Raw genomic sequence first — 17,169 nt, 5'->3', positions numbered from 1 at the left:
CATTTTATGTCTTACTATACTAAGACGTTTTTTTGACATTTTTATGCCTTACTATACTATGACGTTGTTTTATGTTTTTATGCCTTACTATACAATGACATTTTATGTCTTACTATACTAAGACGTTTTTTTGACATTTTTATGCCTTACTATACTATGACGTTGTTTTATGTTTTTATGCCTTACTATACAATGACATTTTATGTCTTACTATACTAAGACGTTTTTTTGACATTTTTATGCCTTACTATACTATGACGTTGTTTTATGTTTTTATGCCTTACTATACAATGACATTTTATGTCTTACTATACTAAGACGTTTTTTTGACATTTTTATGCCTTACTATACTATGACGTTGTTTTATGTTTTTATGCCTTACTATACAATGACATTTTATGTCTTACTATACTAAGACGTTTTTTTGACATTTTTATGCCTTACTATACTATGACGTTGTTTTATGTTTTTATGCCTTACTATACAATGACATTTTATGTCTTACTATACTAAGACGTTTTTTTGACATTTTTATGCCTTACTATACTATGACGTTGTTTTATGTTTTTATGCCTTACTATACAATGACATTTTATGTCTTACTATACTAAGACGTTTTTTTGACATTTTTATGCCTTACTATACTATGACGTTGTTTTATGTTTTTATGCCTTACTATACAATGACATTTTATGTCTTACTATACTAAGACGTTTTTTTGACATTTTTATGCCTTACTATACTATGACGTTGTTTTATGTTTTTATGCCTTACTATACAATGACATTTTATGTCTTACTATACTAAGACGTTTTTTTGACATTTTTATGCCTTACTATACTATGACGTTGTTTTATGTTTTTATGCCTTACTATACAATGACATTTTATGTCTTACTATACTAAGACGTTTTTTTGACATTTTTATGCCTTACTATACTATGACGTTGTTTTATGTTTTTATGCCTTACTATACAATGACATTTTATGTCTTACTATACTAAGACGTTTTTTTGACATTTTTATGCCTTACTATACTATGACGTTGTTTTATGTTTTTATGCCTTACTATACAATGACATTTTATGTCTTACTATACTAAGACGTTTTTTTGACATTTTTATGCCTTACTATACTATGACGTTGTTTTATGTTTTTATGCCTTACTATACAATGACATTTTATGTCTTACTATACTAAGACGTTTTTTTGACATTTTTATGCCTTACTATACTATGACGTTGTTTTATGTTTTTATGCCTTACTATACAATGACATTTTATGTCTTACTATACTAAGACGTTTTTTTGACATTTTTATGCCTTACTATACTATGACGTTGTTTTATGTTTTTATGCCTTACTATACAATGACATTTTATGTCTTACTATACTAAGACGTTTTTTTGACATTTTTATGCCTTACTATACTATGACGTTGTTTTATGTTTTTATGCCTTACTATACAATGACATTTTATGTCTTACTATACTAAGACGTTTTTTTGACATTTTTATGCCTTACTATACTATGACGTTTTTTGACATTTTATGCCTTACTATACTAAGACGTTTTTTTGACATTTTTATGCCTTACTATACTATGACGTTTTTTTATGTTTTTATGCCTTACTATACAATGACATTTTATGTCTTACTATACTAAGACGTTTTTTTGACATTTTTATGCCTTACTATACTATGACGTATTTATGACGTTTTATGCCTACTATACTATGACGTTTTTTGACATTTTATGCCTTACTATACTATGACGTATTTATGACGTTTTATGCCTACTATACTATGACGTTTTTTGACATTTTATGCCTTACTATACTATGACGTATTTATGACGTTTTATGCCTACTATACTATGACGTTTTTTGACATTTTATGCCTTACTATACTATGACGTATTTATGACGTTTTATGCCTACTATACTATGACGTTTTTTGACATTTTATGCCTTACTATACTATGACGTTTTATGTTTTACTAAACTATGACGTTTTTTTGACATTTTTATGCCTCACTATACTATGATGTTTTTTGTGTTTTTTCGCCTTACTATACTATGACGTTTTATGTTTTACTAAACTATGACGTTTTTTTGACATTTTTATGCCTTACTAAACTATGACGTTTTTTGACATTTTTATGCCTCACTATACTATGATGTTTTTTGTGTTTTTCGCCTTACTATACTATGACGATTTATGTTTTACTAAACTATGACGTTTTTTTGACATTTTTATGCCTTACTAAACTATGACGTTTTTTGACATTTTTATGCCTCACTATACTATGATGTTTTTTGTGTTTTTCGCCTTACTATACTATGACGATTTATGTTTTACTAAACTATGACGTTTTTTTGACATTTTTATGCCTTACTAAACTATGACGTTTTTTGACATTTTTATGCCTCACTATACTATGATGTTTTTTGTGTTTTTCGCCTTACTATACTATGACGATTTATGTTTTACTAAACTATGACGTTTTTTTGACATTTTTATGCCTTACTAAACTATGACGTTTTTTGACATTTTTATGCCTCACTATACTATGATGTTTTTTGTGTTTTTCGCCTTACTATACTATGACGATTTATGTTTTACTAAACTATGACGTTTTTTTGACATTTTTATGCCTTACTAAACTATGACGTTTTTTGACATTTTTATGCCTCACTATACTATGATGTTTTTTGTGTTTTTCGCCTTACTATACTATGACGATTTATGTTTTACTAAACTATGACGTTTTTTTGACATTTTTATGCCTTACTAAACTATGACGTTTTTTGACATTTTTATGCCTCACTATACTATGATGTTTTTTGTGTTTTTCGCCTTACTATACTATGACGATTTATGTTTTACTAAACTATGACGTTTTTTTGACATTTTTATGCCTTACTAAACTATGACGTTTTTTGACATTTTTATGCCTCACTATACTATGATGTTTTTTGTGTTTTTCGCCTTACTATACTATGACGATTTATGTTTTACTAAACTATGACGTTTTTTTGACATTTTTATGCCTTACTAAACTATGACGTTTTTTGACATTTTTATGCCTCACTATACTATGATGTTTTTTGTGTTTTTCGCCTTACTATACTATGACGATTTATGTTTTACTAAACTATGACGTTTTTTTGACATTTTTATGCCTTACTAAACTATGACGTTTTTTGACATTTTTATGCCTCACTATACTATGATGTTTTTTGTGTTTTTCGCCTTACTATACTATGACGATTTATGTTTTACTAAACTATGACGTTTTTTTGACATTTTTATGCCTTACTAAACTATGACGTTTTTTGACATTTTTATGCCTCACTATACTATGATGTTTTTTGTGTTTTTCGCCTTACTATACTATGACGATTTATGTTTTACTAAACTATGACGTTTTTTTGACATTTTTATGCCTTACTAAACTATGACGTTTTTTGACATTTTTATGCCTCACTATACTATGATGTTTTTTGTGTTTTTCGCCTTACTATACTATGACGATTTATGTTTTACTAAACTATGACGTTTTTTTGACATTTTTATGCCTTACTAAACTATGACGTTTTTTGACATTTTTATGCCTCACTATACTATGATGTTTTTTGTGTTTTTCGCCTTACTATACTATGACGATTTATGTTTTACTAAACTATGACGTTTTTTTGACATTTTTATGCCTTACTAAACTATGACGTTTTTTGACATTTTTATGCCTCACTATACTATGATGTTTTTTGTGTTTTTCGCCTTACTATACTATGACGATTTATGTTTTACTAAACTATGACGTTTTTTTGACATTTTTATGCCTTACTAAACTATGACGTTTTTTGACATTTTTATGCCTCACTATACTATGATGTTTTTTGTGTTTTTCGCCTTACTATACTATGACGATTTATGTTTTACTAAACTATGACGTTTTTTTGACATTTTTATGCCTTACTAAACTATGACGTTTTTTGACATTTTTATGCCTCACTATACTATGATGTTTTTTGTGTTTTTCGCCTTACTATACTATGACGATTTATGTTTTACTAAACTATGACGTTTTTTTGACATTTTTATGCCTTACTAAACTATGACGTTTTTTGACATTTTTATGCCTCACTATACTATGATGTTTTTTGTGTTTTTCGCCTTACTATACTATGACGATTTATGTTTTACTAAACTATGACGTTTTTTTGACATTTTTATGCCTTACTAAACTATGACGTTTTTTGACATTTTTATGCCTCACTATACTATGATGTTTTTTGTGTTTTTCGCCTTACTATACTATGACGATTTATGTTTTACTAAACTATGACGTTTTTTTGACATTTTTATGCCTTACTAAACTATGACGTTTTTTGACATTTTTATGCCTCACTATACTATGATGTTTTTTGTGTTTTTCGCCTTACTATACTATGACGATTTATGTTTTACTAAACTATGACGTTTTTTTGACATTTTTATGCCTTACTAAACTATGACGTTTTTTGACATTTTTATGCCTCACTATACTATGATGTTTTTTGTGTTTTTCGCCTTACTATACTATGACGATTTATGTTTTACTAAACTATGACGTTTTTTTGACATTTTTATGCCTTACTAAACTATGACGTTTTTTGACATTTTTATGCCTCACTATACTATGATGTTTTTTGTGTTTTTCGCCTTACTATACTATGACGATTTATGTTTTACTAAACTATGACGTTTTTTTGACATTTTTATGCCTTACTAAACTATGACGTTTTTTGACATTTTTATGCCTCACTATACTATGATGTTTTTTGTGTTTTTCGCCTTACTATACTATGACGATTTATGTTTTACTAAACTATGACGTTTTTTTGACATTTTTATGCCTTACTAAACTATGACGTTTTTTGACATTTTTATGCCTCACTATACTATGATGTTTTTTGTGTTTTTCGCCTTACTATACTATGACGATTTATGTTTTACTAAACTATGACGTTTTTTTGACATTTTTATGCCTTACTAAACTATGACGTTTTTTGACATTTTTATGCCTCACTATACTATGATGTTTTTTGTGTTTTTCGCCTTACTATACTATGACGATTTATGTTTTACTAAACTATGACGTTTTTTTGACATTTTTATGCCTTACTAAACTATGACGTTTTTTGACATTTTTATGCCTCACTATACTATGATGTTTTTTGTGTTTTTCGCCTTACTATACTATGACGATTTATGTTTTACTAAACTATGACGTTTTTTTGACATTTTTATGCCTTACTAAACTATGACGTTTTTTGACATTTTTATGCCTCACTATACTATGATGTTTTTTGTGTTTTTCGCCTTACTATACTATGACGATTTATGTTTTACTAAACTATGACGTTTTTTTGACATTTTTATGCCTTACTAAACTATGACGTTTTTTGACATTTTTATGCCTCACTATACTATGATGTTTTTTGTGTTTTTCGCCTTACTATACTATGACGATTTATGTTTTACTAAACTATGACGTTTTTTTGACATTTTTATGCCTTACTAAACTATGACGTTTTTTGACATTTTTATGCCTCACTATACTATGATGTTTTTTGTGTTTTTCGCCTTACTATACTATGACGATTTATGTTTTACTAAACTATGACGTTTTTTTGACATTTTTATGCCTTACTAAACTATGACGTTTTTTGACATTTTTATGCCTCACTATACTATGATGTTTTTTGTGTTTTTCGCCTTACTATACTATGACGATTTATGTTTTACTAAACTATGACGTTTTTTTGACATTTTTATGCCTTACTAAACTATGACGTTTTTTGACATTTTTATGCCTCACTATACTATGATGTTTTTTGTGTTTTTCGCCTTACTATACTATGACGATTTATGTTTTACTAAACTATGACGTTTTTTTGACATTTTTATGCCTTACTAAACTATGACGTTTTTTGACATTTTTATGCCTCACTATACTATGATGTTTTTTGTGTTTTTCGCCTTACTATACTATGACGATTTATGTTTTACTAAACTATGACGTTTTTTTGACATTTTTATGCCTTACTAAACTATGACGTTTTTTGACATTTTTATGCCTCACTATACTATGATGTTTTTTGTGTTTTTCGCCTTACTATACTATGACGATTTATGTTTTACTAAACTATGACGTTTTTTTGACATTTTTATGCCTTACTAAACTATGACGTTTTTTGACATTTTTATGCCTAACTAAACTATGACGTTTTTCAACATTTTTATGCCTTATTATACAATGACGTTTTTTGACATTTTTATGCCTTACTATACTATGAGGTTTTTTGTGTTTTTTCACCTTACTGTACTATGACATTTTTGGATATTTTAAAGCCTTACTATACTATGACATTTTTTCGCCTTACTATACTATGAGGTTTTTTGACATTTTTATGCCTTACTAAACAATGAAGTTTTTTGATGTTTTTACACCTTAGTGTACTATGACGTTTTATGCCTTACTATAATTTGAAGTTTTTTGACTTTCTATGATTTCTTATGCCTTACTGTACTATAACGTTTTATGCCTTATTATAATTTGATGTTTCTTGACATTTTTATTCCTTACTATACCATGACGTTTTTTGACATTTTTTCGCTTCACCATACTATGGCATTTTATGTCTTACTATAGTATGATGTTTTTTGAAATTTTTATGCCTTATATACACATCAAATTTACGCCCCTATATTAAGAGAAATGTTACCATCACCTATAAGAGAATATATTATTATCACATATATACATCCCCTGGATAAATGAAGATGTATGTTTATAACATACATGAAATACCAATAATAAATTGCAAACTTATTAAAATTCCATATGTTTGTATATTATTTTCTTAATAATTTCTTACCAAATTTACACATATATGTCTATCTTTAAATGTACATATTTAATATGAATATATACTGATAGGCTTTGGGATGGATACATATTCATCTAATATATGTGTATAATATAAGCATACATACCTAAACATACATGTTTCTATTAGCTATCCATATATGTAAATATACGATATTGTTCCAATTTGTAACAGGTTCCATATATACCTTTTACATAGGCTACTGTATATACATATATGATTTTACTTCATATGTACATATATTTCATATATGGAAATTCAATACATGTACATTTTTACATTTGTGTATGGGCATTTCTGAATGTAAAATGTTCAGATCTTATTTGACAATAAACCGTTTGGTTGACGGCATTAAATAAACAATCTCTTTGCTTTTGGAGGGGTGGCGGGGTTGTTGTGTCCCTACCAATGTTGAGACCAAACCTACGCCCTTGGTACAGTGCCCTATATTTAATCCATTATACTGTATAATCAGAGTGGGATCTGCTGGTGGCATTTAGAGCTGCACAACTGAACTGTTTGTACTAGATAATGGACCCACACATTCTCACTGAAAATCACAGGAAGGGCACCAGGGTGGTGGAGGGAGGGAGGGACTGTCTCCACCTCACAACGTCTCCAACTCACGTTACCGAGTTATACAGAAGTGATTGAGTCAGCATACAGCCAACCTGAGCCTGCCTCCTCATCCAAAGGTGATAAACCTCAGCTCAGAGACCCATTATGCTCTTTCATCAACATTTCACATCACGCTGAATTTCCGTTACGCACCACCACCTGTGTGCTGATTCACAAATGGGAAGGTGCAGCGGCGTGCCGCAGCTACGCCCGGTCGGTCGGTCGGTGCGGTGAGTGACGGCGGCAGCTGCGGAGCTGGAAGAAAAATCTTCTCATGGGACTTCGTGGTTGTGCAGCGCCTGATCCGGAGGCAACGTGAGGAGCGCACATACCTCTAGAAAAACGGGCGACAACAAGACTGTCCCTCCTGCGCCCGACAGCTGCCGAGGAGCTGAGACCGGTGAGCACCGACCTGTAAGAAAAGGGGCAGCTGGAGAGAGGTAGCACAGCAGATACACCTCTTCAAAGCCAAACGCCTGTAGGTGCGTAGTATGGGAGCACTATGTTGTCCAGGAAAGGAATCATTCCTGAAGATTACTTGCTTACACGTTTGGCTGAAGATGTCCTGCAGCCCAAGTTCAAGGCCAAACCGGGGAAAGCTCGGTTCGTTGCCAAGAATGGCACCTGCAATGTGGCACACACCAACATCCGTGAACAGGGCCGATTCTTGCAGGACGTCTTCACCACTCTCGTGGATTTAAAATGGCTCCACACGATCATCATTTTCACCATGTCCTTCTTGTGCAGCTGGCTTCTTTTCGGGATGATCTGGTGGCTCGTTGCCTTTGCGCACGGCGATTTAGACCAAAGAGGAGACGACTTTGTCCCGTGCGTAACGGACATTCACTCCTTCTCCTCCGCCTTCCTCTTCTCCATAGAGGTCCAGGTGACCATCGGCTTCGGGGGCCGGATGATCACGGAGGAGTGTGTCTCCGCCATCATCATCCTGATCGTGCAGAACATCGTGGGTCTGGTCATTAACGCCATCATGCTCGGCTGCATCTTCATGAAAACTGCGCAGGCCCACCGGCGCGCAGAGACGCTCATTTTCAGCAAGCACGCAGTCATCTCCGTCCGCAACAACAAACTGTGCTTCATGATCCGCATCGGGGATCTGAGGAAAAGCATGATCATCAGCGCCACCGTACGGATGCAGGTGGTCAGGAGAACCACAACCGAGGAGGGCGAGGTGGTGCCTCTAGACCAGATCGACATCCACATGGACAACCCGGTGGGCACCAACGGCGTCTTCCTGGTGTCCCCCCTCATCATCTGTCACGTGATCGACAAGGACAGCCCCCTGTATAACCTTTCAGCCTTTGACCTGCAGCACGAGGACATCGAGGTGATCGTGGTGCTGGAGGGAGTCGTGGAGACTACGGGCATCACCACGCAAGCCAGGACCTCGTACGTGGCGGAGGAGATCCTCTGGGGGCAACGTTTCGTTCCCACGGTCTCCGAGGAGGACGGCATGTACGCGGTGGACTACTCCAAGTTCGGTAACACCATAAAGGTCCCGACACCGTGCTGCAGCGCCAAGAAACTGGATGCGGCAGGTGGCATCGCTCAATTCAAGCTGAACGAGGGCGTCACCTTGCGGGCGTCTGTGAGAAGGCGGCGGTCCGCGGTGGTCCGCAGGACCAGGCTGGAGAGCTAGCAAACTGATGATCCACGTGAACCACGTCTGCCAGCACTTTGTATGATAATTGATTAAGTACGGGGTTAATTAAATAACAGAATCATATTTATTTTATGACGAATATATGGCATGATATGGATTACCTGTAATCAATGATCCACATCACGTTTCTCCACGCAGTGAAAGATATGCACACATCATGATTTTTACTCAGGGTCAGTGTGAAAACGCACAAAGGTTTATGAGATGTGACTGTTAGACAACCTGAAGAGATCTGGAGTCCAGGGTTAAGAGAAAGTCTAGTTTGGATGTGTTTTATCCTTTTTTCAATTAAGTGTGACTGCATATATCTAAAATTAATAAAGGCGATTGCTTCATGTAAAGTGCGTTGTGGATGGAGAGGCCAAATAATGTGACTTTATGAGACAGACTGGTTTGTTTAGTGTTGCATTTCCATGCATAGGCATAGCTGGACTGATTCTGGATTTTTGAAGCCAGTGTCGAAATTTAAAAAAAAAAAAAAATCAATGATCCATTGGATACTTTGATAAGAATCCTGTAAATCTGGTTAGAAAAGAATTATACCTAAACACTGTGAGACAACTTACAGATGGAAAATTTGTAAATGCTGTGGTGAATAAACTGGAATGATGTCACTACTTCTAAATTACCCATTTCACACATTTGGCATTTCTGGACTGCAATTTCTTGTGATTTATCACCACTATACTTCATCTGTATAAGGCTAATAATGACATGATACAATAATGTTTAAATGTCAAAAGCAAAGCAGCTGGGGCCGACGTAACCTGACTTTTTAGTCCCCTAGTATTTCACCCTCATTGCCTGGTTGACTCCCACATCTTTCAAACTTAATCCCCCCAGTTTAACAGTTTTTTTTGTTATAAACATGTAGTCTCCACACTAAAGAGATAACCCTGATCTGTTGTTTTCTCAGACTTGACAAAGCTCTCCTCCAGAAACACAGGAGACGTTATACGACTGCTTTCCCAGGCTGAGTATATAGCCTACTCCATGTGACTAGTAAACTATGTGATAAATTGGTGGAATTTCCCAATAGGAATAGCAACACTTTCATGATGCAACACACAAGACACTTCAGTTTCTCTACACAAACACATACATACAAAAGACACTGACACACAGTGGCATTTCTCTCTTTTATTAGATTATAATCCGCAGAGCTTAAAATATTAAATTGCTTTTAACTTAGTTAATAATTAAAATACATAAAAACGAGAGCCAGAACTGAAGAACCCTGCAAAAAAAAAAAAAAAAAAAAAAAAAAAAAAAAAAAAACAGAATTAAAATAAATAAAAAAAGGGAGAATCATAAACCCATCCTCCTCCACACAGAGGCTATGTCTGACAGAACCCGCTTGCAATTCTTTGTACAGTAAAGTCCAAGCAGACTGTGCATTTTCTATACATGTGTAATGATACCATTATTGTTATTATTTCTGAACTAATTCTCCTCTGATAATCTTTTCAAACAGCAAATTTAAAGGGACAGGTAAAAAACAAAAACCAGAAGATTTTTAGTTTTGCACTGGGAGCACTGGTGTCTGTTAAACAGCAGAGCAGCTCCACCCCCATCACTCTCACCCCTCTCTCTGTCTCCGTCTCTCCCTCTGTGGGCCTGCAGACATTACCTCATGTCTTTGTCCTTCTGTGCAGCTGGAGTGGGTGATGGTGGTGGTGTTGGTGGTTAAAGGGGCTGCTGCTGTGCTCAACGCCAGGAAACAACTCCGATTCAGCCACAGACGGGCACCAGTCTGTCACAGAAGCATCCATTCTCTGATCAGATTAGAGAGCTAACATACAATCTTTATATTCTCCTCTCTGTCTCCCTGATTCTGTGGCGTTCTCTACGCGTTTGCTGCCCTCTACAGGTCGGCTCTGGGACATGTTTGTTAGGTGATTATGTGACTATACTGTAGTTAAACACAATCTGTCATAGGGAGGGCTGAGCAGTCTGGAGAACAAGGGACAGAGAATGAAAAAAAAGAGAGTAACTTCTCTCTGGCAGCAGTGACGTATTCTCTCAGGTCCTGAGTAGGAAGCGCTTTAATCATCCCCGACATAAACAACCCAAACAGTGATTGGCTAGTTATTGCCCCATCAGGCAGTAACATGGCTCCCTACTGGCCAGCGTAGTGGCCGTGCGCCTGCAGGCTGCCTCCCGCCACTGCAGGAGGAGGGATGGACGAGCCCACAGGTGAGCAGAGACGCCTCTTCTCCACACATCAACAACACTGTACAATAGTAGGTCAAAGCAAAGCAGAGCCCCCTTCCTGTACTGTATGTTAGGTAGAGGATAGAGGGAGGCGAAGGGCCGACAGACACACTGCACCCCCCCCACCCCCCAATCCACCCCCCACCCCCACAACAAAAAATAAAAACTGAATAAAACTTCAACAAAAATAAAAATGAAATAAAACCAAAAATAAAACATACACATACTTTTTTGTTCCTAGTTTAAATTGCAGAGAAGATGGGAGGGATTTGCCCCTGGGAGGAACGCTCACACCAATTCCTGCTGGCGTGACAAACCCCTCCTCGCCACCCCAAACCCCCCCGAAAACCCTCCCCCCTTCCTTCCGGCTGGTTGGTTGGTGTCGTAGCGAAATATAAGGGTAGTGGAAGGTCTCTTAAGTCCTGCTGGCACCGAGGAAGGGGGCCAGGCTGTCTTTCCTTCTCTCCTCTATCTTATCTTCTATCACCCCCGGGGCTGCTGTCTCACCGCCGCCCCCGCTCATCTCTCCGTCACGTGGTTTTGTGAAGAGGGGGAGGGTGCAGAGGCAGGGGCAGAAGGGGCCGGGGTGGGCGCGGGTGGCGGGGCGGGGGTGCAGAGGATTTCGGACAGGTCGTCCATGATACAGGTCTCCTTGGGGTCGACCAGGTTGAATTCCCTTACGAAAACGATGAAATGTGCATACAGAGTGTTCAAGTGGCCCTGCAGGTCCAGAGCCACCGTCTCTTTAAAGTGCGCCCAGTAGAGGTGAGCCAGCACGTGGAACAGGTACCGGCAGATCTTCTTTACCAAGGACTCAAAGGAGTTGGGGAACTCTTTTCCTGAGGGGAGAAAAGGAAATGAAAACCAGACAGAAGACATAGATTTAGAAACAGGTATCACTTTGAGGGAGTAAGATGTTTTTAAAAAAAAAAAGATTGATGTTGTTCTAAAGTTTTCTTATCGTCAATAAATCCAATGAAAAGACTAAAACCAGCAGTGTAGTCTGACTCAATACTTTTCTGCTTGCCCTGCTTGGGACTGATTCAAAATAAACTAACGTGTGTGTCCAAGGAAATGAAGGAATGTGTCACCCAGTGCAACTGTGGTTCACTGATGTGTAAATAGTTTTTAGACAACAATGGAGGAATAGCTGAAATTCATCAATCAATAAATTAATTCATTATTATAATTATATCAGTCACTGTTCAAGCAAAAATGACAAAAACTCAAATGACTCAAATGTGAATATTTGCTGGTTTTATTTATTCTCTTTGATATTCGGAGTAACACTTTAAAAACCAAATGATTAATCAATTAATTGAGAAATTAATCAGCAAATTAATCAATAGTGAAAATAAATGTAGGAAGATGCCATATATATTATATTTCTTTTTAATATTTATTGTTGCACCACACCACTCAGTTTCACCAGCTGAGGCAGCAGGGGGCAGCAGTGCAACATCAGCTGCAGGAGTCAGTGACAGATCAGAGACCCTGCAGGTCTCTGCAGCAAACGGATTCTCACCGTATTTTGTAGGAAAGATTTCCTCATCTGTGACCAGTTTCTGACAAAGACTCATTACAAAGTCGACATATTGCGGAGCAGTGCACTTCGTCTTCTTCCCCCTCTCGTCATACCAGTAGTATATTCTAGAGAGAGACACACAAGGAAAAAATGCCAATGTTGCCACACATTACAAGATATAAGACACATTACTGACAAGCAGGATATCATTATACAACTGTGAGGTGGCTTTTAATGAATCATAATGAATGTTTTCTGATGGATGTTTGTGGCTGAGGCAGGCACAGCTCAGACATAAACAGAAATATTTCCTGGAACAGAAAAATGTCAAATCATTTTGTCTCAGGAAGAGAAAACAATACGCAGGTGACCTCCGAGACATCGCCTGCTCTATTTCCTTGTGCAGGGAAAACCCATGACCCATGGCATTTCACTTTCTGACTGACACAGATCAAAAAGGAGATGTATGATCCAGGCGACACTACAAACTATCTCATGTCTCATACAGACACATTCTTATCCAGATATCATCTTAGCATGTTTTCATATCAGTGGAATTGATGAACCCCCTGCCCTGGAGCTTTAATTTCCTGATTGGGCCAAATTCCCTGCAGTGATGGGAGTAAACGGGACACTGATCCCCCTCGGTTCTCGGGTCAGTCCCACTGCCGGTCAAATATTTCTGTAGGGGTTGACTCAGATAGCTGAATTGTAAGCGGTTGGCTTGGAGTCAAACAGCAGGTCAGCAGACACCTCAAAGATGGATGATTGAGCAGCAGGCGGATATTAGCGAGCTAAAGCGGGAGGAGATGGTGAAACAGGACTAGTGAGGTGGCCGCAGAGACAAAAGGAAGATCTCAGTGAGCTGGAAAGGTCAATTAATGAGCAGATAAAATGGTGAAAAGAAATGTTCGTGAAGGTGTAGTTTTTTTGTGTGTGAGTCAGTGGGGCAGACGTTACAAATCCTGAGGAATGTAAAAGCGTCCACATAACTGACCCTGCAGGAGGGGACCTACTGACCACAGGACCTGGACCAGACTCTTACAATGCACTTACTCACACAGGATTAGACAGTGTGTTTGTGTGTGGGAGAGACACTGGCTGAGCTAAAAAAAATATGCCTTCTGCTCTCCTCCATACCCACCCAGACATGCTGACATGATTAAACCATGGCCATATATAGTAATATACAGTACACAATACTGCCACACAAGGTGGTTTATTCATGAGAATGAATTCTTACAAATTCCTCATCTAATTTAGGCAGTTTTTGGCAACTCAATATTAAAAAACTAAAACTTGTTTAGTGTTTAGTTTCCTCCAGGTTTTTACAATTGGATGAATTGAGTTCATATCTGTCTTGTTGTAGTTTTTAAAATAAGTAACAGTGTTCTCTATTTTCTTTAAAGTCATTTATCATGTAATTTTCTCTTCCTTCTGTAATCTCCTGGATATGTTTTATTTGGAGGGTGGGCTGTTGGTGGTGTGGGTGGTTATGAAATGTGACCATGGTGAGTGTATGTACATGTGATATGTATGACCATATGATATCTGGCTGCATCGGCGCAGTGCGTTTAAAGGATGTGGCAAAACCAATAAAAATCTGTTTGCTATTAAGACAAATGAATACTTAATGTTGTTCACTGCTCTTTGTTTATTAAGAAATAAAAGATGTGACATCAGATTTGTGAATGAAGCTTAATTTGCTCATGAATTTTACCAACCAAATCCAAGATGGAACTAGCTATCTGAACCCAACGCTAATTAAGAGTGTAAGCGCATTATCCTCTCTCTCTCTTTCTCTCCGTGTCTCTCACTCTCACTCTCTCACACTCATACTCACACACTCACACACACACACACACACACACACACACACACACACACTCACACACACACACACACACACACACACACACACACATGTCTATCCACCCACCCATACAAAATGGGTCTAAATAGCTACCAAATGGTTCCGTTCCCTCATAGCTCATGGAAACATTTTCTTCCAAAAATAGTGCTGAGCTCTGCCTTCGGGCAGGGGCACTGACGCTGCTGCGACTGTGGCTCAGTCAGTTTTTACCACAGAGGGGTGTGCGGGTGCCAGGTCCTGCACGGGCAGGAAAGGGTGGGGTGCTGGCCAGCGGGCAGTGAAGGAAGGTACAATCATAAATGGTGGGCCTTGTCTTAGAAACAGTTTTGACAGTAACAGTTTTAGTTAAACTAAAATGCATTAAACATTTTTGTTAAATCCGGAGTGAAGCTGTGTGACAAACTAAAGTTTGACTGTGTTTTTCCTCTTGATTAACACATTACCTCTTTCACACTGTCTATTGACCTGTTTTCCACAGGTCAATAGACAGTGTAAAGAAAAACATGTTAATCTGCACTTCTGTCTCCACTCTTCACATACCGCAGGTGAAGCACCTTTGTATCTTCCATTTCTCAAGGTGTCTGCTAGCAACAGTAGCTTAAAGTGACAGCAGTGGAAAAACCCAGGGATGACTGAGGGGTTAACGCGTGATGTGAAGTTTTTTTCCTCATAGCACATCTGTCATTTATGTGTCATTTCTCAAGGGTTGTCTTGTTTGGCATTGATGTCATCGTCATATTTTTGTCCACGGTGATTGTGTGCGTAAGCGTCCGCACTTGTATGCTTGTTGTAATGTGTTACAAGCTGTGTTTCTCAGAGTTCGGGTAATCAGGTTTTTCCAGCCTTCAGTATACACGGGGGGATGAAGGCCTCTCTCTAAAGACAAGGGTTCACACATAAAGATGGCACCGCGCCCTGACAGGGCAAACTAGTTAGGAAAACACTTACAGTTAGTCACCTTCCCTCTGTTAACGCGGCGTGAATATGCCTCCATGTTATGATCATCCTTAAACTACTGCACAGGTATGCCCTACCTCATTGCACGCTGTAGCAATTAACCACCTTTGGAGAAAAAAGCAGCTGCAACACATTTCTAAAAACATGACAGACATTTCAAAAATAATTTGTCTGGTGACTTTGCAGTGATATGAGCCTGCATTTTTTCAGATCCAGAGCTAGCCTTAGCATTGGAACAAATGGCCAGATTTTAAGGGCAGACTCCTTTGGTAACCGTTTGATCACAGCAATCGAACTAGGAAGTGTGTGTGATGTGAATGTAATGATATTAGCAGACTTCAGATAGCAGCAAGAAACAGAAACGACCAGAAGGGATTAAAGGTGAAACTGCAACAAGTCTGTCCAGCCAAACTAAACCTAATGCAGCAGCTACACTGGATGAGTTTGAAGCAAATTAAAAATATCTTAATTGGAGCAAAGACCAAACACGAGGTGGATTCTTTTGCTGACTCACAAGCTGTGCATCTTCTATAAAGAAAAGTAGCAATTAGTTTGCTGACCAGCAAACCGGAAATTATTTTCCTGGTGTTATACAGCACAAACAACAGCCTGAAAACATAACAAATGACATAAAGTGGGTAAACAGTTGTTTTGAATTTTTTGGCTCACATCTGTCTATGTAGTTAAAAAAAAGAGCCTCATCTTAGCTTTAGCTGAATTTTATAATGCATTTTTAATTTTTAAACTGAATGCGGACTGTGGATTTTGTCCCCCATCACTTCCATTGGAATCACATTAAAAACAGATTTCTTCACAAACACTATGGACAGGAGGGAGTTACAGTGGGAGGGAGTTACAGTGACCAAAAACTGTTTCAATTCAGGCACTCCAGCAAGCATGGAGATACAAAGGTGCAGTGCACCTTACACGCTATACACGCTGTGGGTTTTGAGTTGTCCCTCGGTGAACATGGAGGTTTCTCTTGATGAATTAACCAATGAGACACTAGATTTCTGATGAATAAACCAATGGGGCTCTGCAGGTTAACAATGAATAAACCAAAAGCAGAGGATATAACTTACGTGTTGTAGGCCGTCATGGCTTGACAGGTGTCCCCAGTGCAGAACTCTGAGATGGTGCTGTACTGCAGGTTGATAAGGTTGAAGAATGTTGTCGCTGTAGGAAAGACGTGAGAGAAAGAGACCACAGCATTCAGTGTGTGTTGTCTGCACTCGGAATAAATCATAGAAAGGACACTTCAATACTCTATCATGTCAGAACGATGTGAATGAATGACTAAAATACTGCGAGAACATAAAAGTGGACTATTTGTGTCTTGTGTCACGTTCTCCATTGGATGATGAGG

The 17,169-nt window shown here is 37.4% G+C and overlaps 2 protein-coding genes across 6 annotated transcripts in view; one reads left to right on the top strand and one right to left on the bottom strand.

Moving 5' to 3' along the window:
• The first annotated feature begins 7,483 nt into the window (after positions 1–7,483).
• kcnj11 (potassium voltage-gated channel subfamily J member 11) lies at positions 7,484–9,819 on the top strand. 2 transcript variants are annotated; one of them, XM_022754304.1, is made up of 2 exons: positions 7,484–8,035; positions 8,301–9,819. In XM_022754304.1, exon 2 carries the CDS (start codon positions 8,317–8,319, stop codon positions 9,208–9,210), a length of 894 nt encoding a protein of 297 aa, XP_022610025.1. In that variant the 5' UTR covers positions 7,484–8,035; positions 8,301–8,316; the 3' UTR covers positions 9,211–9,819. The 2 variants fall into 2 exon arrangements, with proteins under 2 accessions (XP_022610025.1, XP_022610024.1); XM_022754303.1 differs by having other exon boundaries at positions 7,484–9,819.
• Positions 9,820–11,600: 1,781 nt separating this feature from the next.
• Positions 11,601–17,169, bottom strand: part of mob2 (MOB kinase activator 2) — a 65,537-nt gene continuing 59,968 nt past the window's right edge. For all 4 annotated transcript variants that reach the window (XM_022754309.1, XM_022754307.1, XM_022754308.1 and 1 more), the window contains exons 3-5: positions 16,886–16,979; positions 12,974–13,098; positions 11,601–12,287 (exon numbers count right to left, since the gene is read on the bottom strand). In XM_022754309.1, coding sequence (XP_022610030.1) covers positions 11,968–12,287; positions 12,974–13,098; positions 16,886–16,979 — 539 coding nt within the window. In that variant the 3' untranslated portion in view covers positions 11,601–11,967. The remainder of the gene's footprint in view (positions 12,288–12,973; positions 13,099–16,885; positions 16,980–17,169) is intronic.

Source organism: Seriola dumerili, unplaced genomic scaffold (assembly GCF_002260705.1).
Source record: "Seriola dumerili isolate Sdu_G_001 unplaced genomic scaffold, Sdu_1.0 BDQW01000219.1, whole genome shotgun sequence".
Classification (NCBI taxonomy): Eukaryota; Metazoa; Chordata; class Actinopteri; order Carangiformes; family Carangidae; genus Seriola; species Seriola dumerili.
The sequence above is the reverse complement of the archived record's forward strand: the minus strand, read 5'-3'. Positions and strand labels throughout refer to the sequence as shown.